The sequence below is a fragment of the Talpa occidentalis genome, unplaced genomic scaffold, assembly GCF_014898055.3.
Source record: "Talpa occidentalis isolate TD23 unplaced genomic scaffold, MPIMG_talOcc4v2.1 talOcc4.11, whole genome shotgun sequence".
Lineage (NCBI taxonomy): Eukaryota > Metazoa > Chordata > Mammalia > Eulipotyphla > Talpidae > Talpa > Talpa occidentalis.
In genome coordinates, this window is record NW_023601104.1 from 10,557,555 (window position 1) to 10,580,064 (window position 22,510).

Below are 22,510 nucleotides of genomic sequence, written 5' to 3' on the forward strand. Positions count from 1 at the left end.
GAAAAAAATGTTCAACATCCCTCATAATCAGGGAAATGCAAATCAAAACCACAATGAGATGCCACCTTACACCAGTAAGAATGGCACATATTGGGCGCAAGGGGTTAAGCGCAAGGGGTTAAGCACCGCACTATGAAGCAAGCCACAGCCTCTGCAGCACAAGTTCAATCCCTGGCCGGCCAGGGAGCAACCCACATGGCACAGCAGACCTCTCCTGTCTCGCCCGCTGCTCCCTCAGCAGTGTATTTTAGTCAGTCTGCCTGTTCTGTTCCCCACTCTGTCTCTGGTGACTCCTCTCACCCACCTCTGGCCTGTACCCCAGCTCTTGTATGCATAAATAAATAAGTCTTTAAAAAAAAAAAACAAAGAATGGCACATATTAAAGGAAAAAAAAAGAAGCAACAACAAATGTTGGGGAGGATGTGGTGAAAAAGGAACTCTCCTACACTGCTGGTGGGAGTGCGACCTGGTCCAACCACTATGGAAAGCTGTCTGGATGTCCCTCAAACTACTACTGAAAATGGAGCTACCACCATATGACAGAGCAATTCCATTCGTAGGGATCTACGTAAAGGACACAAAAACATTAATTCAAAAGGATACCAGCACCCCTATGTTTATTGCAGCACTACTTAGAATAGGTAAGTCTTGGGAACAACCCAAAAGCCCAAAAATAGATGACTGGATCAAGATGTGATATATATACACAATGGAATACTATTCAGCAAAAAATATAAACTCATGCTATTCACAGCAACATGGGTGGAGCTAGAAGGGATTATGCTCAGTGAAATAAGTCAGAAAGAAAAAAGAAAAATATTGGATGGTTTCACTTATAGGAGGAAAATAGGGGAACCAAATAAGGGATCACGGAAAAAATATTAGCAATAAAAAACACAACAAAAATAAACAGACAACTATTCATCAGAGACATTCTGCAGGGGAGGAGGAGGGAGAGGGACTAAAACGAAGGCGGGAAGAGCACAAGGGACTATGGGGAATTGGTGGTGGGAATTTTATGAGGACTACACCTGAAAAAAGAAAGCAAACATTGTGAAAAAGTGAACAACGATGTAAAATATATAGAAACAAAATTTAAAAACTAGTGTATTGTTTAGTTTTGCATATTTGTAAATTATTCTGTATTTTTCCAAGAGTTGCTTTTTCACTCAGCCATTCATTGCTCTGCAGTTTCCATTGTATGAATCTACCTCAAACTTACCTCACTTCATGGCCATGGGACTATTTCCAGCTTTTTGATAATCACAGAGCTGTTAGGCGCTCCCCTGCCTGTCAGTTTCCCTAGGAAAGGTTTGGCTGGGTCCTAGGGAAAGCACATCTTCAGCTTTGCTAGTAGATGCCAAATTGCTTCCCAAAGTGATTATATCATTCATAAAATTTGCAACCCCAACATTAGTGTTTCAGTTATCAGACAGCTTCACCAACGCTTGATCTTTAGAGAGTTTCTTTTTTGCAAATCTGTAAAGCACTGTCATGTAAAATATAGTTTCATTTGCATTTCTGGGATTTCTAATGGTATCAATAACATTGAACACCATGGAAATGTATAATCACCATTTTCCCTTCTTGGGAATTTCTCAATTCCTACCTCATGGATGTGGAAAGCCCAAGATGCTTTAAAATCACCACCACCTTCAGTCACACACAAAGGACAGTTTTGTGTGCTGGCGGCTCCACTGTCTTCTGCCAGCGACAGGAGGAAAAGCAAGGCTTACAGAAGGGAAGCTGTGCTCAAAGCACTCTGAATCAAGATGAATGGGAAACCATCCCAATGCACACATTTTGGATTTTTTAACAAAGATTTATTTTATTCATTTATGCATACGAAAACTGGGGTGTAGGTCAGAGGTGTGGGGGGTGAGAAGATTCACCAGAGACAGAGGGGGCAGCAGAACAGATGGATTAACTGAAAAACACTGCTGAGGGTGGCAGGGGAGACAGGAGAGGTCTGCTGTGCTCTATGGGTCAGCTCCCTGGCCTGGCCAGGATCAAACTCATGCCGCAGTGGCTGGCGATAGCTTCATACCCCTGAGACTTTAAGCCCTGTGCCACCAGGGAAACCCCAGCTTTGTAGTTCCTTATAGGTCCTGGGCATTCATTTTTTGTCGGTTTAACGAATCCCTTGTTAAGCAGAAGTCATCTCTCTAGCTAAACTGTTAGTCCTGGGGGGACAGAATGACAGTAGGGACTATAGAATAATAAATGGGGCGGCTAAGGATCCTTTAGGAGTACATGGTCCTCTTTGCCTTGTAGTTCTCTCTTCTCTGTTGAAGAGCTGGAGACAGAGAGCATACACTACAGAAGCCCCTGAAATTTTTCAGGTGCCAGGGAGGAAAGGTTGCAGGCTATCTGTTTTGCTTTGTTTTTTTTCAGGAAGCCAATCAGAACAAGGCAGATAAGGAATGTGGAGTTGCCAGATTCTGACACACCCAAACGAGGGTTGGCAGCGCGCGAGGTGAGCTCGCTGCGCTCTCCTGAGTAGCTGCTGCCAGGACACTTGCTTCTTTTGCCCCAGTTTTTGTCCGTGTTCCCTCCGGCCCCGCGGGGAGGGCCGAGAACTGCCGGCCGGCGCTCAACTCCTTTCTCGATTATCCTACAAGGCCAGCGAGCTGGGATGTTCTGCTCCGGCATTCGAGGAATCCCAGGCAGGGCGCCGGGGATGCGCGCTGTGCGGGTGGTGGTATTTTAGCTGCAATCGCTGTCTCCTGAGCGCCGAAGGAATCTCTGGAGAAACAGTCTTGGGGACCAGAAGTGGGGAGCCCCTAAAAGCGTTAGAGGTGTCCCTGGACGGCATGGACTGGATCAGCGCTCCAAAGGGCGCCCGTTGAGCCCTAGCCGCCTTCCCAGGGACAGGGGCGGGGCCCAGCAGGACTTTGGAACCTGTTCCCGGGGGTGTCGCGGCGACCGGGTGCAAGGTCTACACTCGCGCTGGGCGCCAAAGGCCAAGGGGCCTCCTAATAAGGGGTGCGGGAGTGGCTTCTCCCCGCCCCAACACCCACCCCTCCTTGCTGCCACAGCAAGGGAAGCCGGCGGTGGGCCCTGGGGTCCCCGTGCGCGGCCCTGAGGCAGGGGCGGGCCCCAGAGCCGAGCCGGGCGCGCCAGGACGTCGGCGCCTGATTGGCCGGGCGCGGGGCGGTCCCTGAGCGCGGGGGCCGCCCTGACACCGCCCGCGGCCGCCGCCGAGTAACGGGACTTCAGACTGCGGGTCTCAGTCCCGGAGCCCGAGGGGCTGGCGTCGGCGCCGGGCCAGGACGAGCGCACCATGCCCTACGTGCTCATCAGCACCCAGATCCGCGTGGTGAGTACCCGGCCGGGAGTGGGGCCGCGGCCGGCGGGGGGAGCGGCGAGCGCGCCCCGGCACCTCCCTCCCCGCAGCGCCCGCGGGGCTGGCCCCGAACACGCCCCCTCGCGCCGCGGCGCCCGGCCGGGGACCCGACTCGGCTCAGCTGCCGGGGCTCGGCGAGCTCGGGCGCTGGCGGTCCCCGCCTACTGCTCGCCCCGGCCCCGCGTCTCAGCACCCGCTGCGCTCCACAGAGGCGCCCCGCGGCTGCGGGCGGTGGACAAAGTGAACCCGAGGGAAGGTGGTTTGGGGAAAAGGACGCGCTGTGGCGCTCAAAGACCTTCGCTAAGTCGGCCCTTTCGCCGCCAAAGCGCACCTGAAGGCACTTCCAGGAAGAGCCACCCCCGAAGCCTTGGGAAAGCAAAGACCCACTAGGGGAGAACGGGCAGAGAGGCAGAGGGGGGCAGGGGGTTAGAGGTGGGGGGACACCAGGAGTCAGAAGTGACGCCCCTTTCCGTGCGCGCAGTTTCCTCATTTTTAAAAAGGTGCTGTTAGCCTCCAAGTCCCCGCACAACTTCAGAATATGATGAGGCCTCCAAGTTGGGTAACAGGTAACAGGGTGCTCCTCTCCCCTTCCCACCCTCCCCCAGCCACACCTCCTTTGGCATGAAGGACGCGGCAGGGTCTGGGCGGAGGGAGTGGGGTGAGGGCCAGTCACCTGGCAGGTGTAAAAGGGTGGACTCCAGGGTCCCTCCCCAGACTTCACGAAACACTCTCTAGGCCTGGAGCGCCCCAAGTGACTTTTTAATAATATAACAGCTTCACTGACACCTATACTCCAGAATTCACCCACTTGCAGTGTCCAATTCCAGGGGATTTTTTTTAGCATATTCAGAATTGTGCAGCCATGACCATATCCATTTTAAAACATTCCCACCACCTGTACCCATCCTCTGTGTCACAGTGGTCACTCACGCCTCCCCACCTCCCAGCCCTAGGGAACCACTTCCCAGGGTAACAGGTGGTCTTTCGTGTGTGTCTTCAACATACACAATGATTTCAGAGTTCAGCCACATTGTTGCATGTATCTGTCCTTCATTCCTTTTTATTCCCAAGTAAGATTCCATGTACTGATATATCACATTTTATTATGATGATAAATAAAATGTGGTATAGCTATACAATCGAATCTTTTTTAAGATTTATTTTTTTTATTTATGCATACAAGAGCTGGGGTGTAGGCCAGAGGTGCAGGAGGGTGAGAGGATTCACCGGAGACAGAGTGGGGAGCACAACAGGCGGAGCTACTGAAATATATTGCTGAGGGGAGCAGCGGGCGAGACAGGTCTGCTGAGCCATGTGGGTCACCTCCCTGGCCAGGGATTGAACTAGTGCTGCAGTGGCTGCCAACAGCTTTATGGTGCTGCAACTTAACCCCTTGCGCCAGCAGGGAGGCCCTATACAATCGAATTTTATTGATATTTAGGTTGTTTCCACTGTTTGCTTTCATGAATAATGCTTTGAGCACCCCTGTATAAGTGTTTGTGGACATGATTACATCTTTCCATTGTCCTTCAGATGGTTCTGCTGTACGCACACAAACACACACACACACATAAAGGAGCCTGACTTAAGGTGCCAGTAATCCAGCAATGCCCAGCTCATTTTAGCAGAACTGGGAGAACCCCACATTGCTCAGCCAGATTGCTAGTGGGTCCTGTCCCAAGGCTCCTCACCACTCCTTCCGGCTCAGGAACAGCAGGCAGGCAGGGAAGACAGGCCCAGCCTTCTACCTCTCCCTGGCTGCCAGCCAAGCAGCCATCCCGGCTTACCTTGCAGGAAGTAGGCCCCACCATAGTGGGTGATGAGAACGCGGATCCAGAGCTGATGCGACATCTGGGGGCCACAAAAAGAAGTGTCCTGGGAAACAACTTGTAAGTAGTGGCATTTAAGAATCTTTTTCCTGCCAGCCCCTAGTCCTGTTTCTGTTCCCTTCCTACAGCCACCAAGCCCAGGGACAGTGGCAATATTCAGCCTCAGAGGCCCTCTGCCTGCATCTTGGGGCTTTGTCCCCTGCAGGGTGGATCCCATGTGCAACAGCACCCCCCCTCCCAGGTTTGCCCTGAAAGCTTTCCCAATGGCCTTCTCTTCACATGGGAACCCCAGGACAAAATCCCATGAGGATCTTATAAGCAGACTGTTCCTTGCCTGGCCCTCTGATCTCTAAGCTGGACCCCATCAAGGCACTGACAGGCAGAGAGAATGGCTTCTGTCTTGAAGAGCTGGCTGAATAGCAAAGCTAAGGTCTGGAAATGGAGCAGGCAGCCTGGGCCTCACTTGCAGCTCAGCAGCTGCCTGGAGCCTTGGCCTCTCCCCTGGCATCCTTCACACCGGCCCTCCATCTAAACAGTGAGGGCAGCTTTCTTTTTTTGTGTCTTCACTCCTTCCTACTCCAGAGAAGAGTTGCCATAGTGAGTCCCAGTTCAAAGGGGAGGAAGAGGTGAGCTGACCCTAGCTCTCTGGGTCAGGGTTGGAGGGCTGAAGCTAATCCATCCCTTTGCCACAAGGCATTTGTCTTAAGAAGCCCAGCTTAGGGCTTGAACCCTTTACCCACTTGATGGCCCTTCAGAATCAATCCTGAAAGAAGACAAACCAAGCACTCTCCACGCTAGGAAAGGCCAGAGCCAGAGCTGTTAGGGGCCAACTTTGTTGCTCCAGACTACAGCACAGCCAGGGCGTCAGGAGGGCAGCGGCTGGGAGGGCCCCGGGGAGAGCAGGCCACTGCTCTTGAATAATGGGGTGGCTCAGGGCACACAGGATGTGGTCAGGCTAACATGGGTTTCTATCTGTATACGTATCTGTATGTATTAACCCATCTACATGGGAGCACTAATGATATGTTTGTTACACTGTTGGGAGGAATAAATGAGATAATGAATGCAAAATGCTTGGCAGGACAGGGAAAGGGGATGTGTACTCAGCCTGGCACCCAACCAGAGTTAGGTACTGCTGAGTCCTGACCAGGCCTGGTCTTTAGCAGATACTAGCCTTGTGTGGGAGTTTGTGCTGGGCTCCCTCAGTCTCCCCCTCTCCCTTTCTCTTGCAGCTCTGAGTACTACGTCAAAGACCCTCCTCGAATAGTCCTGGACAAGCTGGAATGCAAGGGCTTCCGTGTGCTCAGCATGACAGGAGTGGGCCAGACACTGGTGTGGTGCCTGCACAAGGAGTAACCCTCTCACATTTTTTGAAATGGTTGCCATGGGCCCTGACCCTAAGCCTCTGCCTCATCATTGCCCTACTTCTCTCTTCCCAAGTCATCACTTTCCATAGCCCAGCACCACAGGACACTGAATGGCTTCCTCTGAAACTGGCTTCAGCCTGTGGGGGAGGGCAGGAACCCTTGCCTTGTCCTGCCAGCTTCAAGGGCCCTGGGGGAGGCCACTTTCTGTGGATAGGCTGAGGGGTGGGCAAGAGCTAGGCTGTGCCCCTGGCCGGGAGCTGGGCACCAGGGGACAGCACAGCCCCAGGACTGGGCGGTGGGTGGGTCCTATGTTGCTGATCCCAGCCAATAAAGGACTGTGATGAGTGGTTGCTGCTCTGCTCTGTTGGCACCGACTTGCACTGCGTGCAGTGCCTCCCTGGGGGCTTGCCCACTGCCTGGAGAAGGAGAGCCAGGTCTGGGTGGCACCCTCGGAGAGAGAGCCCAGAAAGCAGGGCCATGCTTGGCAAGCCAGCACCCTACATCTCTGTATGCAATAGAGGTAGACTCCAAAAGAAAAAGTTTATTGGTGACATTGGAGAAAAGGGCTACGGGTGTGAGGCTATGTGGGCTGCCCCGCCTTGTCCTCTTTCTGCATCTGGGCGATCAGCTGTTGCCGCTCAGCTGCCTGGCGCATGCGCATCATGACGAGGCTCTCGTAGTCCCTCTCTGACACCAATGAGCCCTGGGGACAGAGCGGGGGACAGGAAGCCTGGGTCAGGGTAGCGGGGCACAGCCCTACAACGTGGGTCTCAGAGGACAGCCTTCAGCAGAGCTACGGTCAAGAGTCAAGGAGGGAGGATGCCAGGAACATCCTGGAACATCCTGTATCCCAATTCACCCATGTTCCTTCAAAGGAAGCAGCACTGAGTACTACGTCACCACCAGGCCGGCGTCTCAGCTGGCGCCCACTTCAGCCTGTCTCAACCAGTTATCACCCCCACCTCCCCCTTCTCAGACCCTTCACATCCATGCCAGCTCTGGCTCATCTCTTCCGTGTGAATCACTTCCTCTTGCTCTAGCCGGGCCCCATCCCCCTTCATTTCCTCGCAGTCCTTCATCTGCCATTCCTTTCCTCCCCCCACACCTGCTCCGCACGGGTTTCCTTCAAGTGAGGGGACACTGTCAGAGGTGCAAAAATCCACTCTGCTCTTCCAGATGGGGCCAAGAGCACCTCCCCCTCCCACCTGCCCGCCTCCCTGAGGTCCCTCCAGCCAAGGACCTGGGAGAGGGGAGCCCTCCCCTAGACACACAGCCTTACTCAGCTCCACCATGAAAGGAGAAACAAGCAGGAGGCCCTTTGCCTCTTAAAAACACACGCTAGGCTCTGGAGGGCAGGGCTTGAGGCTTTCTTTTATTGTTGAGCCAGCACAGTGCAGGGGAGTAAAGAGCGCCACAGTATACTAACCAAAAGAATAATAAACAAGCACCTCGATGGCCAGGCTGTGGGTGGAGATGCAGCCCTACGGTGGAGCCTGAACTGCCAACCCCACAGCCTGATAAGGTCTCAGTGGGAATGAAATCACTTCCTCCCTTGGTGCAGCCGAGGCTGTGTGAAACCCACCTGAGTTGGCACAGACCAAGCCAGACTGGGGTGGGAGGGGCTGCACAGAGAGACCTGCTGACCCCTGTTCTATGAGCGCCAAGTTGTGCATTGGTAGAACAAGTCAGAGGAAAGTTGGGACCAAGGAAAAAGAGGGAGTGGCTCAGATTAAGATGCCAGGCTTCAGCCAACTGGTTGGGAGTAAGGGGTGTACAGTCTGGTGAGTCAGTCACCCTGGACCCCCTCCCTGCTCCTGCCAACAACCCCACCCCTTCTCTCCCACTCTCTCTGAGGCCACTGAAGTTCCCAGGAGAGTTGCCTCCCAAATCCACCTACCTGAGCCTGGCTCAGAGTACTGCTGGCAATACAAGCCAGCGCCCTGGGGCCCCATAGAGAGAAGGGACCCCAAAGGAGGCCTACAGTTGGAGGGAAGGACTGGGGCACAGAGGGTAGGAGGCAGCAGGACTAGTCCTCAACTGCTCTTTCCTGCCCTGCATCAAGGAAGGATGAGGAAACTGAGCCAAAGACTGGGTGTCAAGCCAAGGGGAGGGCAAGTCCCCCTCCCCCAGTTACAATGCCCAGCCAAGAGACCTGAGTCACCCCTGGCATGCCCCGTGCTGTGCCCTGGGAGGAGTCAGCCCCTTATGGGCACAGGGCAGCTCCCGCTAACACACCCTCTGTCTCCTTCCCCCACACCTGCCGGCTCTGCTAATAAGGGCCTGTCACCAGGCCCCAGGACTGAGTCACCCACACCAGCGACAGGTCTCTCTTCCTTCCCCAACAATTGTTCCACACGCCTGCCTTTCAATTAACTCCTACCCACCCCCACGAGACATTCAGGGGCTGGGAGCCTCTGCCTGCCAGGGCCCAGGGCGGTCAGGCCAGTGGGCTGGGCTGTGGCGAGAAAGGAAGCGGCCTGGTGACACACAAAGCAGGGCTGCCCCCAGATGAGTCCCTAGAGGAATCTTAAGCTTCCCAGTGCCCTGGGGTGTTGGCCAGAGCAGCCGATCCCCCATGCGGATGCTGCAATTACCTCAGGATGAAACCCGGCTTCCCACCTGACTGAGTCAGCTGAAAACAACAACACAAACTCCACGCCACACACTGGCGCAAACAGTCAAGCCACTAATCAGTCAGGGAGCCGCGGCAGAGAGGCAGGGCTGTGACTCTGCCGGGCCAGTGTGAGCGCTGAGGCCAGGGACAGAGGGTGAGCTCGGGCCCCTGAGGAGCCGGCACTGGGGAAGCAGCAGAGGGCGAGGAGACCCATCTCTGACATCACTGCAGCTTGGGCTCAGCCGGAGCTTCAGCCTCACCCGGGCTCCAGTAAGTGCTGCTGACTCCTCTCGGGGATTTTCCCACTGGCCTATCAAGTAACCGGGGCACTCCTGTCCCTTTGGGAAACTTCCAACTCTGCTCTCTGGGACAAAATCACTTCTTCCTGGTATCTCATCTCGCCATACACGACGCTGGCTTAGGGGCTGTGCTGAGCAGAAGGCTGGCGGCCGGTGCTTCTAGCCTGCTAGGCTGTCTCCCTGATTCCTGCCACTCACTGTACAGCAGGGACCAATGGTCACCATCTGCTCCTGAACCAGATTCTGAGGTACCAGGTTGGTCTGTGGGCTCCCCTGGGTCCCATGGAGACCTGGCGGAAAGGCTCCTTCCGCAATGCCTCCTTCTTCAAGCGGCTGAGCCTGGGGCGGCCGGGGCGACTCCGGCGACAGGGCAGCGTGCTCAGTCAGGCCAGCACAGCTGGTGGCGACCACGAGGAGTACAGCAACCGAGAGGTCATCCGGGAGCTGCGAGGGAGGCCTGATGGCCGGCGCCTGCCACTGTGGGGGGATGAGCATCCCCGGGCCACCCTGCTGGCCCCACCCAAGCCTCCACGCCTCTACCGGGAAAGCTCCAGTTGCCCCAATATCCTAGAGCCGCCATCCACCTACACCGCTGCCTACTCGGTTACCCTGCCCTCTGCCTTCTCCCTGGCTGGCGCCCTCAACCAGTACTCTGAGGAGGACCTTTCGGACACTCCCTGCTTCCAGAAGACACCTGCTCCGGACCTCAGTGATCCCTTCTTCTCCTTCAAAGTGGACCTGGGAATTTCACTTCTTGAGGAGGTTCTGCAGATACTGAGGGAGCAATTTCCCAGTGAGCCCATCTTCTGAATGGGGTGAGGATGGGCAGAGGTGGGGAGACTGGAAGAGTCAGAAGCCAGGGTACCCAGGGGAGCAGGATACAGTCATGGACTAAGAAAAAGATAGGGATAGGAATCCAGGGTCCTGAACTGTTCTCCAAGTCACCCCAGTTTGGAGGGACCACAAAGGAAAGCTGGAGATGTCATGATCAGGACACTTGCTGGCAGGAGCCCTGAAGGCAGCTGGCTAGGCTGGAAAAGGGAGGCGCCTGCAACCACTAGACCAGCAGAGCGGAGTGGCGGTGCAAGGGTGTGGCAGAAAGTGGACAACACACAGAGCAGGCAGAACAGTCAGTGCCCTGCACCAGCTCCCTCTGAAGCCACCGTCAACAGGGAGAGGTTACAGGCAGGTCCAGGCAAAAGAGGCTTAACTCAGGCAGAAGAGGAAGGCGGGGAGACCTGAGGGGAGAGGGACAAGTTTTGACCTTGTCCAATAGAGTAGCCAGAACTTAAATGTGGCTGATTTAAATTTAAATTAAGTACAGTTAAAAATTCAGTTCCTCAATTGCAAGAGTTGATTTAAAATGTTCAGCAGCCACTCATGACTAACAGCTACCACAATGGACTGTGCAGATGAATGTTAACATACTGGAGGAAGTTCCACTGGCCAGCATGGGCCTAGATCACAGACTGAAGCCCGATGGCATGGGTGGGACAAGGCAGAAGCACATGGGAGGCCTGGGAGAGGAGGGAGGGGCTGGCAGAGTAGGCGGGGCAAGGCAGGCAGAGGTAGCATATGACTCAGGAAAGAGAGCAAACAAATCACTAGCAGAAAAGGGGACACTAGCCTATACAAGCTTCCCAAGGAAGGTGCCCCCGGGAATGCCAACCACAGGCACAGACACAGATTACAAATCAGGGAATTCCCAGACTGATTAGTGATGGGAGTCCTTGGAAAATGCAGCAGAAGCTGGCAGATTTACCTTGTCTCTGCCCACCCCCCCCCCGCCCCCCGAACGAGAGAGCACTGGCAGAGCGAGAGGACAGGTAACTCCATGAAGAAGCACAGCAGGTCCTCAGAAGCCTCCACCAGGACTGGGAACTCTGCCTTGCCTGGACCCTCTGACTGTGGGGCTGCGAGCCAGGGCTGAGGCCGCTGTGTCAAGGCCACAAGATGTGCTCTTGCCCCCTCCCTGTGACCTGGCCAGAAGACTTGACATGGGAGCAAGTTGGCAAGGCCACGGGGTTCTGACACCCTAGGCTCTTCCAAGTGTGGCAGCGTGGAAAAGGGACGCTTCCATGCACACTGCCTCCGCAGCCCAAACCTTGTGGCCTCCCACGTCCCTCCTCTTGTGCAGATGTGCCTCCCTCTAGATGCAGGCGCTCATGAATAAAGTTCTTTATAACACAGCCTACAGAGTGTTTTCTGGGCTGTAAAAAGCTGGGGCTTGACTGTGGGAGATTGAGGTCTCCACACAAGGGTTCCAAATTGGGCTCAGACCACTTCCTTTTTTCCCTCTGTCCAGAGCCTGGGGCACACTCCCAGAGTTTCTGGGTCTCATGGGCAGGTGAGGGGCACGGAGTGAGGCGGCATGACCAAGGCAATGAGAGCAAAGCCCTTCTGACCCACAAGGGGCTGTGAATTCATCAGCCTGAGGCTCCCAGACAGGCCATTTCAGAGAAGTGAGAGCTCTTGGCCCAAAGTTCTTTGTCCCACTACAGTGGGGACAGGTGTGACGACTAAGCCAGCAAGGAGCACAGGTCAGCCAGACGTCTGGGTTTCGCCACAAGTCAGGCCTGGCTGTACCCTAGGCTCAGCGGGGGAGCAGTGTTACTTCAAAGGAGGAGATAACGCCTCTTGGCATTAGGCCCCTCTTGGGCCAGCCACAGACACACCTGGAAATCTGGACTTGAGGAAGGAAGCAGCTGCCCTCATCCTCTGCCCTTGCCCCCAGCACTGGGTCATCTAAATGCCTAATGCTTCACTCTACAAGGAGCAACCTGCGGGCCCGGAAAGTCCCTTGAAGGATGACGAAAACCCCAGTAGGAGACAGGGACATGGACAAAATGTAAGGTCTAAGATGTCTGCGTAGGGTGGGCCCTCTGGCAGGCAGGAGCAGGGGGTCAGCATGCAATCACAGCCCTGCCCGGGGGCGGGCCTGCCAGGCTCACTCCACCCCCCCACTGAAGGGATCTGGAAGAAAAAGGTGCTGAGAAGAGCCCGAAAGGGACATGGCCCAGAAAGCCCGAGCAGGCCCAGCTGGGGAGGCCTCGCTCCTTACCTGCGACTGGCCTGGGTGGCTGGGGCCCACTGTACCCTGGGGCTGTCCCTCCAACCAGGAAATCTTCAAAGGGTTGTCCACCAGGCCTACTTCATTCTGAACAGCCAGCTCCTGCCAAAAGCAGCATCCAGTCCCGACCCAGCCCTCCAATTAGCCATGAATTGTTTCTCTCAATGCCCACAGAAAGACGCAGAGCAGTGCTCACAGATTCCAAGAGAACCGAGCAACCTTCACATGGCAGTGTGCTGAAGCTCTGACCCTCTGCACAGGCAAGGGTGCGGGGGGTGGGTGGGCATGAATGAGGGGATTTGAAGGGCAGGAAGACAGTGCAACCCCAACTTGGAGGCGTGCTGGCTGCCAGGGGAAGTGGGGAGGGCATGGAGCTAGGCAGCCAGCAGGAAACAAGTTGGTTCTGTGCTCTTCTTGCCCCCAGAGCATTCTCCTGCACCATCCCTTCACTTGCTGTGCCTCCACCACCAGGGCTGGGGGGAGTGGGGCTCTGGGGAACCTTGCTCTGAGCCAGCCTGAGGTCCCTGGGAGTGTGGACACCTGAGATCAGAGGGCCCACAGAACTGGGTCCCTGCCCCCAAAGCTTCACGCAACACTCACCGCAGCCTTGACAGTGGCGAACTCCACCACAGCGGTGCCTGCCTTCTTACTAGAAAACACCAGGTTGAGCACCTCTCCGTACTGTGGGGACAAGAGGGGCCCGGTAAGCATGGCTCAGTCTGCAGCATGACTCAGCTCACGCAGAGAAACCTGGGCTGTCCTGAGGGCTGCTGGGGCACTTTCAGCTGAGAGATAACTTCGTGTTGTTAAGTTCCCAAAGAGGGGCCAAAGATGCAAAAGAAAGGCCTTTTCCCCAGGAGTGCAGGAGGACAGCAATGAAGAGATGGGCAAAGGACTGGGGACTCAGACCGGCAGAAGCCTCACAGCTGCTCGAGATGGAAGGCAGGGAAGGGGGAGGGGCTTTGGGGCCAGAGGCCACCTCCTCTCTCCCCACACACTCAGCGATACCCTTCGCTTCTAAGGATGGCAGGCGACTGAGGCTGGAGGGGCACATGGCCACACCAGTGAGAGGAGGGCCATAGGCTGAGGAGAAATCACTAGGCTGCCCTGGGGTCTGGGAGACCAGGATAAACAAGCAGATGGAGAAATTAAGGGAGGTTTAGGCATAGAGAGCGGAGGGTTTAGGCTGAGACAAGGACTGAAATGATGGGAAGGAGGGAAGTTGGTGGGCACACCTTTTGAAAAAGTCGCAGGAGGACATCTCTGGAGTAGCCACCTTTTGACTCATCTTCCTTCTTGCATTTCCATTTTAGCTGAGGAGACAGAGTGAGCGTCACTGAACACCAACCTCTGCCTGAACAGTTCCAGACCCCACACCTCAGCTTTGCAGTCCGACACCCTCCCAGTCTTCAAGGCACCTGTAATCTAGCAAGCACCCACTAAAAATGTTTTCCCCTTGAAAAGGACAGGCAGGCAGCCCGCTCACCCACAGCCATGCTTCCAGTCCTATAAGCGGCTCTTGTTTGAGGGCTTCTGGGAGCGCTGCCCTGCAACCACCAGGGTTAAGAGCAGCCTTTCATGGCAGGCTTGGAGAGGCCATCCTGATCCCGGGCAGCGGGAGAATGGAAGGACGTGGGCAGTGGTGCTGGTTCCCCAGAGATCCAGCATCCCTGCCGAGACTCCTTGAGCCACCAGAAGCATCTATTCTTGCTGATGGTGCTATTAGGTGGCCCATGGATCCTGCAAGGCTCACCTTTAGCTTGGGGGTTCCTTTGCCTTCAGGATTTTCTGTCTTTCCTAGAAAATTTGGGGAAATCAGCAAGGTAGAGTATGTAGGAGGCTCTCCCAAAGAGGCAAAGCCCGGGGCCAGTGGGACCTAGTAAAGGTCACTCCTGACCAAGGGCCTTATCTGGCCTGTCCTGCTAAGGAGCCTGGTGGGGAAGTAGGAACAATCCCACTGTGTCCTGAGGAGCTGCCTCCCCAGGGGTGCTGTGCCCAGCTACTGCTAAAGGCCACAGTCACACTGCCAACAAAGAGCTCTGAATAACTTCTAGGATAGTAGGCAGTGACCACACAGTATCCCAGAGCCTTTCTCTCTGGTGATTTGCTCCAAAAGAGGGCCAGCTCTGCCTCAGACTAAGTCAAATAGGGCCAAGAGCTCTCAGGTGGTGTGAAAAGCAAAGAGGCTCCAGAGAACCGGTAGGAAGAAGTGACAGATGGCCCAGAGTTGTGACAGGTAGAAGCCTCCACAGTGATTCTACTGAGATGCCAGTGTGACCATTCTGGGCAACCTAGAGCTGCCTCAGAGGGGGAGGCATGGGGGTAGGCAGGGTAGGGGCTGGATCTCACCTCTCAGCCTCTGTTCCCGTTCTTGGCGTATCTGCTCCTGAATCAGCCTCTGCTGTTCCTGCAGTTGCCGGGACCCCTCTTCTCGCAGGCGTTCGATCTGCAGAGCGGGGGTTGGGGAGGTGACAATTCTGTGCAGATCCAATTCCAGGTTGGCTCACCTTGTAAAGGTCCCTGGGAGGTTCCACCTGCAAGCTAGGGCTCAGCAACCTGTGGGTGGGACACATTACCCAGACCCCACAGAAGGAGGTGGAAAGGGCATGCCCTCCCCAGTCATGACAGCCACCTAGGTCTCCCCTCCTCCAGGCCCTCCTCCTGCAGATGGCGTCAAGTCAGCAGGCCTGGATGCTCACCTCTTGCTCTAATGTCCTGGTGTTCCGGCCATCCTCTTCTTCCTCACTGCCATGGGCCTGGGCCTGCCGCTCCCGCGCCTCCAGGTCTAGGCACAAGGGTTGAATGACCCAATGGCTGGTCTATGCAATTTCTACATGGCCTCAGCCCACCTCAGCTCTGGCTGCCGCCCCAAAGTCCCTCTGGTCCCAAGTTATTTTCATTGAGAAAGTCATTGCACAGAGGAAGTATAGACTCCAACTGAAGGGCCAGGGGTCTGGAAGAATTAAAACTGCTCATGCTGACTAAGCTGGTTCTCTCTGATCATGAACAGGGTGTGGGTGGGTACATGTATCAGCAGCCCAGGGCTATGTGTCAGGGATGCCAGTGGGTGGAGCTGCTGGCCTCTGTTCCTGTAGTTTGGCACCACAGCCTGACCTACAACCTGGCCTTGGCTTTGATTTTTTGCCACAACTGAGCTCAAGTTCCTACTGCCTCCTTCACCTCCCCCTTAGTTCACATTTACCCAGCCTCACTGTGGACCTGGTTATGGAGGCAGATGCTGTGCGAGGACAGCACCCCAGATCCTGGAGTCCTTCTTGCCTTTCAAAGGAAACCTGCTGTGTCCCATGCCAGGCTAGGACTGTGACAAGCTGGGCTCTTGGGCCTGGGAATCTTTCCTTCCTTTCTGGGTACTGTACCTGCCCAGAATCTTTCTCCATGTATTTTTTTGATAAGTGCAAGTGCATGTACTACGATGACATGTACACATATTAAATATATGGATATCAAAAAAGAAGGGAGTAAAAATCAAGAATGCCTGGCGCCTCCCTGGTAGGGCAAGGGGTTAATTTACGTCTTAATACTATGAAGCTATCAGCAACCAATACAGCATGAGTTCGATCCCCAGCCAGGGAGCTAAACCACATGGAGCAGCAGACCTCCCCTGTGTCACCTGCTGCTCCCCTCAGCAGTATTTTTCCAGTCAATGATCCTGTTCTGCTCCCCACTCTGTCTCTGGTGAATCCTCTCACTGCCCCTGCCCCCAGCCACTCTGGCCTGTACCCCAGCTCTTGTATGCATAAATAAATAAAATAAACCTTTAAAAAAAAAAATCAAGTATGCCTAGACCAATCTAACTGGGTGATAAAAAAAATGTTTTGTAATTTATTTGTAGTCACATTTGCCCCATTTGGTAAATTTAAAAACAATCATAGAATTATATACTTGAAATGGGTAGAGATTATAATACACAAAGTATACCTCAAAAAAGCTGTTTAAGGGCCACCCTGGTGGTACAAGGGGTTAAGCACCTCACTATGAAGCAATTCGCAGCCTCTGCAGCACAAGTTCGATCCCCAACCGGCCAGGGAGCAACCCAGAGGGCAAAGCAGACCTCTCCTGTCTCACCCGCTACTCCCCTCAGCAGTGTATTTCAGTCAGTCTGCCTGTTCTGCTCCCCACTCTGTCTCTGGTGGATCCTCTCATCTGGTGGATCCCGGCATCTCTGGCCTGTATCCCAGCTCTTGTATGCATAAATAAATAAATCTTTAAGAAAAAAAAAAGCTGTTTAAAAAAGGAAAGAATGACTGGACCTCTTGGATGCTTCTGTGGGTCTTTCTGAGAGTACAAGCTCTGGGCAGAAATGAGGATGGGAGGAATAAAAAGACCCAGGATGATGTGGTGAAAAAGAAAACTGACTTCACTCATACAGCAGGGATTAAAATCCCAGCTCCAGCAAGTTCTTGTTCTTCTGGTGCTTCTTTGTCTATAAAAATGAATTTAGTAATACCCACTTCCTTAGACAGCTACACTGCTAAAAGGGGGCAATAAAAAACATTTGTCACAATGCTTAAGTAACAGTAAATCTAGTCACTGCTGTTATTCTTAAGAGTGTCCTTCGGACCTGTCCCCTGGTAGCAGAAAAATGCCTAGAGCCAGGGCCATAGGCTTTAAATTGCTAGAACTAAAGCGTCATGAAGAAAAGCCCATAAAAATGGCCCAGGGAAACCTCAGGCCACCAAGCACCATGATGTCACCTACCAAGTTTCACTTTCTTCCTTTTTTCATCAAGTTTCTGCGTCCTCTCTGCTGCTTGCTTCTTGGCCTTTCTGACCTTGTCATACGCGGCCTGTTGAGCGGGAGGAACACCAGCAGCAGTCAGCCAGAGAACAGGCACAGAGTGCAGTCCTCTCCCAGCTACACTGCCCACCTTCAAAGCCCTCGCCAGGCAGCCTGGTGACCAAGCCTCCAGCCTGGGTTAGCGGGACTGGGCCACATGGCCAAGGACAGATAACTGAGATCTCTAACCATGAGGGACAGTTGAGACAGAGGAGGATGTGCTTACCCTGGCTGCAGCATCCGTCAGTACCTCCAAGGCCTGAGAAAGCTGGTGGAAGAGTTCAGCTAAACATAAGGATCAAAAGAAAAAAGAAGACAAACGTAAAGTTAGGCTTGGTGATGGTATACTCCCTTTAAAAATGCTTCAAAAAAGCCATAGGTTGGCAGAAAAGCCAACATCTATAGATGACAGAGCAGCAAGGAAGGTAAACACATCAACAACTGATCAGCCACCCCTAACACGTGAGGTGCTGCTCTGGGCCTGTACTGGGCCAGGCTGTGTGCGTCAGCTCTTACAGCACTCACAGGGAGCTGAGATCAGGCAACTGTGTCCAGTGAGCAGGGCTCCTTCTTCCCAGGCCTAGAGTCTCACCTGCTCTGGGATTATCTGGGTTTTTGTCTGGGTGACAGGAGAGGGCCTTCTGTCTATACGCCTTCTTCACCTGGAAGAGTCAGAAGACACGGTTATTCATTCTCTCACCTTGGGCAGACAGGAATACCTCGCTAAAGGTAAAATGATAAGGGAAATCCAGGAGTGCTCTTACAATGAGAGAGCACCTGACAACAACCAAGGAGATTTGCAGTGGAGGGGCTAATGGTCCAGAAGGGTGTTGGTCTCTGTCCCCGCCAGGGGCCCAAACTACCACTTCAAAAGGCTCCTGAAAGCGGCAAGGTTCTCTTCCGTCACCTGTGAACAGGGCCTGTCGTGTACTCTTGGTAGGCATGTAAACTGGGGCAACCTTTCTGGAGGAAAATTAGCCATCAAATTTAAAATGTACTTTCCCGTTACCCACCCTTAGGAATCTGGACCAGTAGAAATATGGCAAAATAAATATACAGGGGAGCCCACTGCAACACTGTTTATGTTTGGCCCCCAACTGGAACCAACCAAAATCTCCATGCCATTTTAAAAAAGCATGCGGGACAGAGGGCTGTATGTGCTCACTAGGAAGGCCTTCAAGGCTTTGTGTGTGAAAAAAGAAAGCCTGAGGACAGATATATCACGTGGTCAGTTTTTTATTTAAAATAAACAAATAAGCAAAATATAAATTGGAGATATCCGTGCGTGTGTAGTCTTTGTTTTCTTTTTTCTTCCTCAAAGCAAGCAAGAAATTTATTAGTGGTTTCCTTTGAAGAGAGACTTAAGGTGGACAGAAGAGAACACTTACTTCTCATGTCAGACCTTTCTGTAGTTCAAATTTTCAAACATTAAACAAGTCTTAATTATTTTATTATCATTTTCTGTTGTCAACAGGGGTAACCTTAGTGTGGCTGTGAAGGTCCACTTTAGTTTTTATCTTTGAATTTCTCTATATCAAAGAGAGACAAAGTACTCTTTCTTTATTTGTAAACATAAACAAACAGCTACCAAGACCTTTTAACTTCCCACAAATTTGTTTTAAGGGAAGAGGAAGCACAAAATTCCAGAATTGCCGGCTGACTCCTGAGGCCCCGCCCTGTCCTTCCGTTCAGCCCTCCTGGGAGGAGAGCCCTGGGACGCGGAAACTGCATGAGCAGCTACACCAACTGGCTTTCCTGGCTTCTCAGAGGAAACCAATAAATACTTTGGGCCACAGTATGCCAAATACGGACCCTCAGAGGCAAGCAGCCTGCACTGCCAGCGGAGGGCTTTGGGCAGGTGCCTGACTCCACACCTCCGAGGCCAGGGAGAGTGGCAGCTACCAAGTCCAGGACCTCTGGGGAGTGCTGCCACCTGCTGGCCAAGGCCGGCCTCACACATTCACCAGCCAGGACACGCAGGCCCATCTGGTTCTTGAGGCTGGGCAGGAGGCACTCCAGCCAGGAACAGGCCTCTACAAGGGAGGTATAGATGTACCCAAGGGGACCTCCCACCTTCCCAGTTACGCACCTATGCTCACCTGGCCTACTAGCTCACCTTCCCACCCCAGCCTAAGTTTTCGCCATTAAAAATTAACAACAAAATCTACTTCTGTTTTCACCATTAAAAAAAATACATCATAGGGCCTCCCTTGGTGCTGCAGCAGTTAGTTGAGCGCTGGGCTGTGAAGCTGCCCGCAGCCTCTGCAGCGCCGGTTCGATCCCCGGCCACGGGGTGAGGGTCCCACATGGCGCGCAGACCTCTCCTGCCACCCGCTGCTCCCCTCAGCAGTGTATTTCGTCAGTCTGCCTGTTCTGTTCCCTGCTCTGGCTCTGGTGAATTCTCTCACCCTCCCGCACTTCTGACTGTACCCAGTGCTTGTATAAATAAATTAATTAATTAATTTAAAAAAAAAAAAAAAAACACTGAAAATAGGAAAATCCAGTAATCCCACTTCTGGGTATGAAACAAACAATTCAAAAAATTATATGTTCCACAATGTTTACTGCAGTTTATTTAAACTAAGATATGAAAGCAACCAAGTGCCCACTGATCAGATGAGTAGATAAAGAAGATGTGTATATACCATCTTACACCAGTGAGAATGGCACATATTAAAAAAACTAGCAACAACAAATGTTGGCGAGGGTGTGGAGAAAAAGGAACTCTTCTGCACTGTTGGTGGGAGTGCAAACTGGTCCAACCACTGTGGAGAGCTGTGTGGAGATTTCTGGACCTACTAAACATAGAGCTTCCATAGGATCCAGCAATTCCACTCCTAGGTATTTACCCAAAGGACACAGAAACATCAATTCCAAAGAACACCTGCACCCCTATGTTTATAGCAGCACTGTTTACAATAGCTAAGCTTTGGAAACAACCCAAATGCCCAAAAATAGATGACTGGATCAAGAAGATGTGGTCCATATACACCATGGAATATTACTCAGCATTCAAAAAAGATAAACACATGCAATTTGCAGCAACATGGACGGCACTGGAAGGGATCATGCTCAGCGAAATAAGGCAAAAAGAAAAAGAAAAATACTGGATGGTCTCACTCATAGCAGGAATCTAGAAAACTTAAATAAGGGACCAGGAAAACGAATAACTATAAGAAAGTGAAAATCAAAATCAACAAAAAACTACGAACCAGAGACACTTTTAAGGGGGCGGGGGTGGGAGGGGAGAGATTGGGGTCAGAATGGGGGGGCTGCAATTGTATGGGGAATATAAAAATAAAATTTATTATTAAAAAAAAAAGATGTGTGTGTGTGTATATATATATATATATATATATATATATAATGAAATACTATTCAGCTATGAAGAAAGATGAAATGTTGCCCTTTGCAGCAAAATAAAAGGATCTTGGGGGATTAGTGAAGCAAAGTTAGCCAAATATAAAGACAAATATTAAGTGATTTCACATACATGAGGACTATAAGGAAACAATGTGGATAAACTGACAAAGCAAAATAAAAATAAACTAATGTGACACTGATAACTGAACTCAGGTCACCAGAGGTGAAGAAGATGGATGTGAGAATGGGTGCAGGGGGTCCAATGTATGGTAGTGGTCTTTAAATTTTTACTAAAATTTAAAAATAAAGCATAGGACCTCCCTGTGCAAGGGGTTAAGATGCAACCTATGAAGCAATCCGCAGCCACTGCAGCAGGAGTTCGATCCCCAGGCAGGGAGCTACCCACATGGCGCAGCAGACCTCTCCTGACTCGCCCGGTGCTCCCCTCAGCAGTGTATTTCAGTACATCTGCCTGTTCTGCTCCCCACTCTGTCTCTGATGAATCCTCTCACCCCCTACACCTATGGCCTGTAGCCCAGTTCTTGTATGCATAAATAAGTAAATCTTTAAAAAAAAAAAAAAGGGTAATAGTTAAGGAAAAGAAATAAAAGGCATATAACTTGGAAAGTAAGAAGTAAACTATTTGCAGTTGATATATAGAAAGCCATAAAGACTCCATCAAAAAACGGTTAGAATAAAGAAGTTCAGTACAATTGCAGGATACAAAATCAACATACAAAAATCAGTTGTGTTTTTTACATTAATAATGAACTATCAGAAAAATAAAGAAAATAATTCCAGGACCTCGCTGATGGTGCAGGGGTTGAAGACACAGTGCTATCAAGCTATCGCCAGCCACTGCAACATGAGTTTGATCCCCAGCCAGGGAGTGACCCACATGGTGCAGCAGACCTCTCCTGTCTCACTCACTGCTCCCCTCAGCAGTTTATTTCAGTACATCTGCCTGTTCTGCTCCCCACTCTGTTCCTGGTGAATCCTCTCACCTCCCCACACCTCTGGCCTACACACCAGTTCTTGTATGCACAAATAAATAAATCTTTTAAAAAATTCAATTTATAATTGTATAAAAAATAACCTAGGAATTTTTTTAAAAAGATTTATTTATGCATACAAGAACTGGGGTACAGGCCAGAGGTGCAGGGGGTGAGAAGATTCACCAGAGACAGAGTGGGGAACAGAACAGGCAGACTGATGAAATACACTGCTGAGGGGAGCAGCGTGCCAGACAGGAAAGGTCTGCCTCACCATGTGGGTTTCTCCCTGGCCAACTGGGGATCAAACTTGTGCTGCAAAGGCTGCAGACAGCTTCATAGTACTGTTCTTAACCCCTTGCACCACCAGGGAGGCCCTAGGAATTAATTTCACCAAGAGGTAGTCTTATACATGAAAACTTTAAGACACTGCTAAAAGAAAGTAAAGATACAACTATATGGAAACACAGTCCATTATCATGGATTGGAAGAATTAACAGCTAAAATGTCCACACTACCCAAAGCATTCTACAGATTTAAAGCAATACCGGGCCTCCCTGGTGGCGGAAGGGGTTAAGCACAGCACTGTGAAGTTGTCTGCAGCCTCTGCAGCACGAGTTCGATACCCCTGCCTGCCAGGGAGGTGACCCACATGGCGCAGCAGACCTCTCCTGACTCGCCTGCTGCTCCCCTCAGCAGTGTATTTCAGTCAATCTGCCTGTTCTGCTCTCCACTGTCTCTGGTGAAACCTCTCACCCCCCCCCCCCACACCTCTGGCCTGTACCCCAACTCTTGTATGCACAAATAAATAAATCTTTAAAAAAGAAAAAAAA

At 52.2% G+C, this 22,510-nt stretch overlaps 3 protein-coding genes across 3 annotated transcripts in view; 2 read left to right on the plus strand and 1 right to left on the minus strand.

Annotated features, from left to right (window-relative positions):
- The first annotated feature begins 3,200 nt into the window (after nt 1-3,200).
- On the plus strand, nt 3,201-7,804 carry GCHFR (GTP cyclohydrolase I feedback regulator). Its single transcript, XM_037502232.2, has 3 exons — nt 3,201-3,319; nt 5,141-5,235; nt 6,408-7,804. The coding sequence occupies exons 1-3, from the start codon at nt 3,284-3,286 to the stop codon at nt 6,529-6,531; spliced, it is 255 nt and encodes an 84-aa protein (XP_037358129.1). The 5' UTR covers nt 3,201-3,283; the 3' UTR covers nt 6,532-7,804.
- DNAJC17 (DnaJ heat shock protein family (Hsp40) member C17) overlaps nt 4,467-22,510 on the minus strand; it is a 36,652-nt gene continuing 18,608 nt past the window's right edge. Inside the window, exons 2-11 of the mRNA XM_037502229.2 lie at nt 17,915-17,984; nt 17,549-17,607; nt 17,245-17,332; nt 15,225-15,310; nt 14,875-14,971; nt 14,279-14,322; nt 13,761-13,838; nt 13,126-13,206; nt 12,517-12,627; nt 4,467-7,245 (exon numbers count right to left, since the gene is read on the minus strand). Of these exons, the coding sequence (XP_037358126.1) occupies nt 7,123-7,245; nt 12,517-12,627; nt 13,126-13,206; nt 13,761-13,838; nt 14,279-14,322; nt 14,875-14,971; nt 15,225-15,310; nt 17,245-17,332; nt 17,549-17,607; nt 17,915-17,984 (837 nt within the window). The 3' untranslated portion in view covers nt 4,467-7,122. The remainder of the gene's footprint in view (nt 7,246-12,516; nt 12,628-13,125; nt 13,207-13,760; nt 13,839-14,278; nt 14,323-14,874; nt 14,972-15,224; nt 15,311-17,244; nt 17,333-17,548; nt 17,608-17,914; nt 17,985-22,510) is intronic.
- On the plus strand, nt 9,355-10,763 carry CUNH15orf62 (chromosome unknown C15orf62 homolog). The gene has a single exon (XM_037502230.2). It carries the CDS (start codon nt 9,738-9,740, stop codon nt 10,263-10,265), a length of 528 nt encoding a protein of 175 aa, XP_037358127.1. The 5' UTR covers nt 9,355-9,737; the 3' UTR covers nt 10,266-10,763.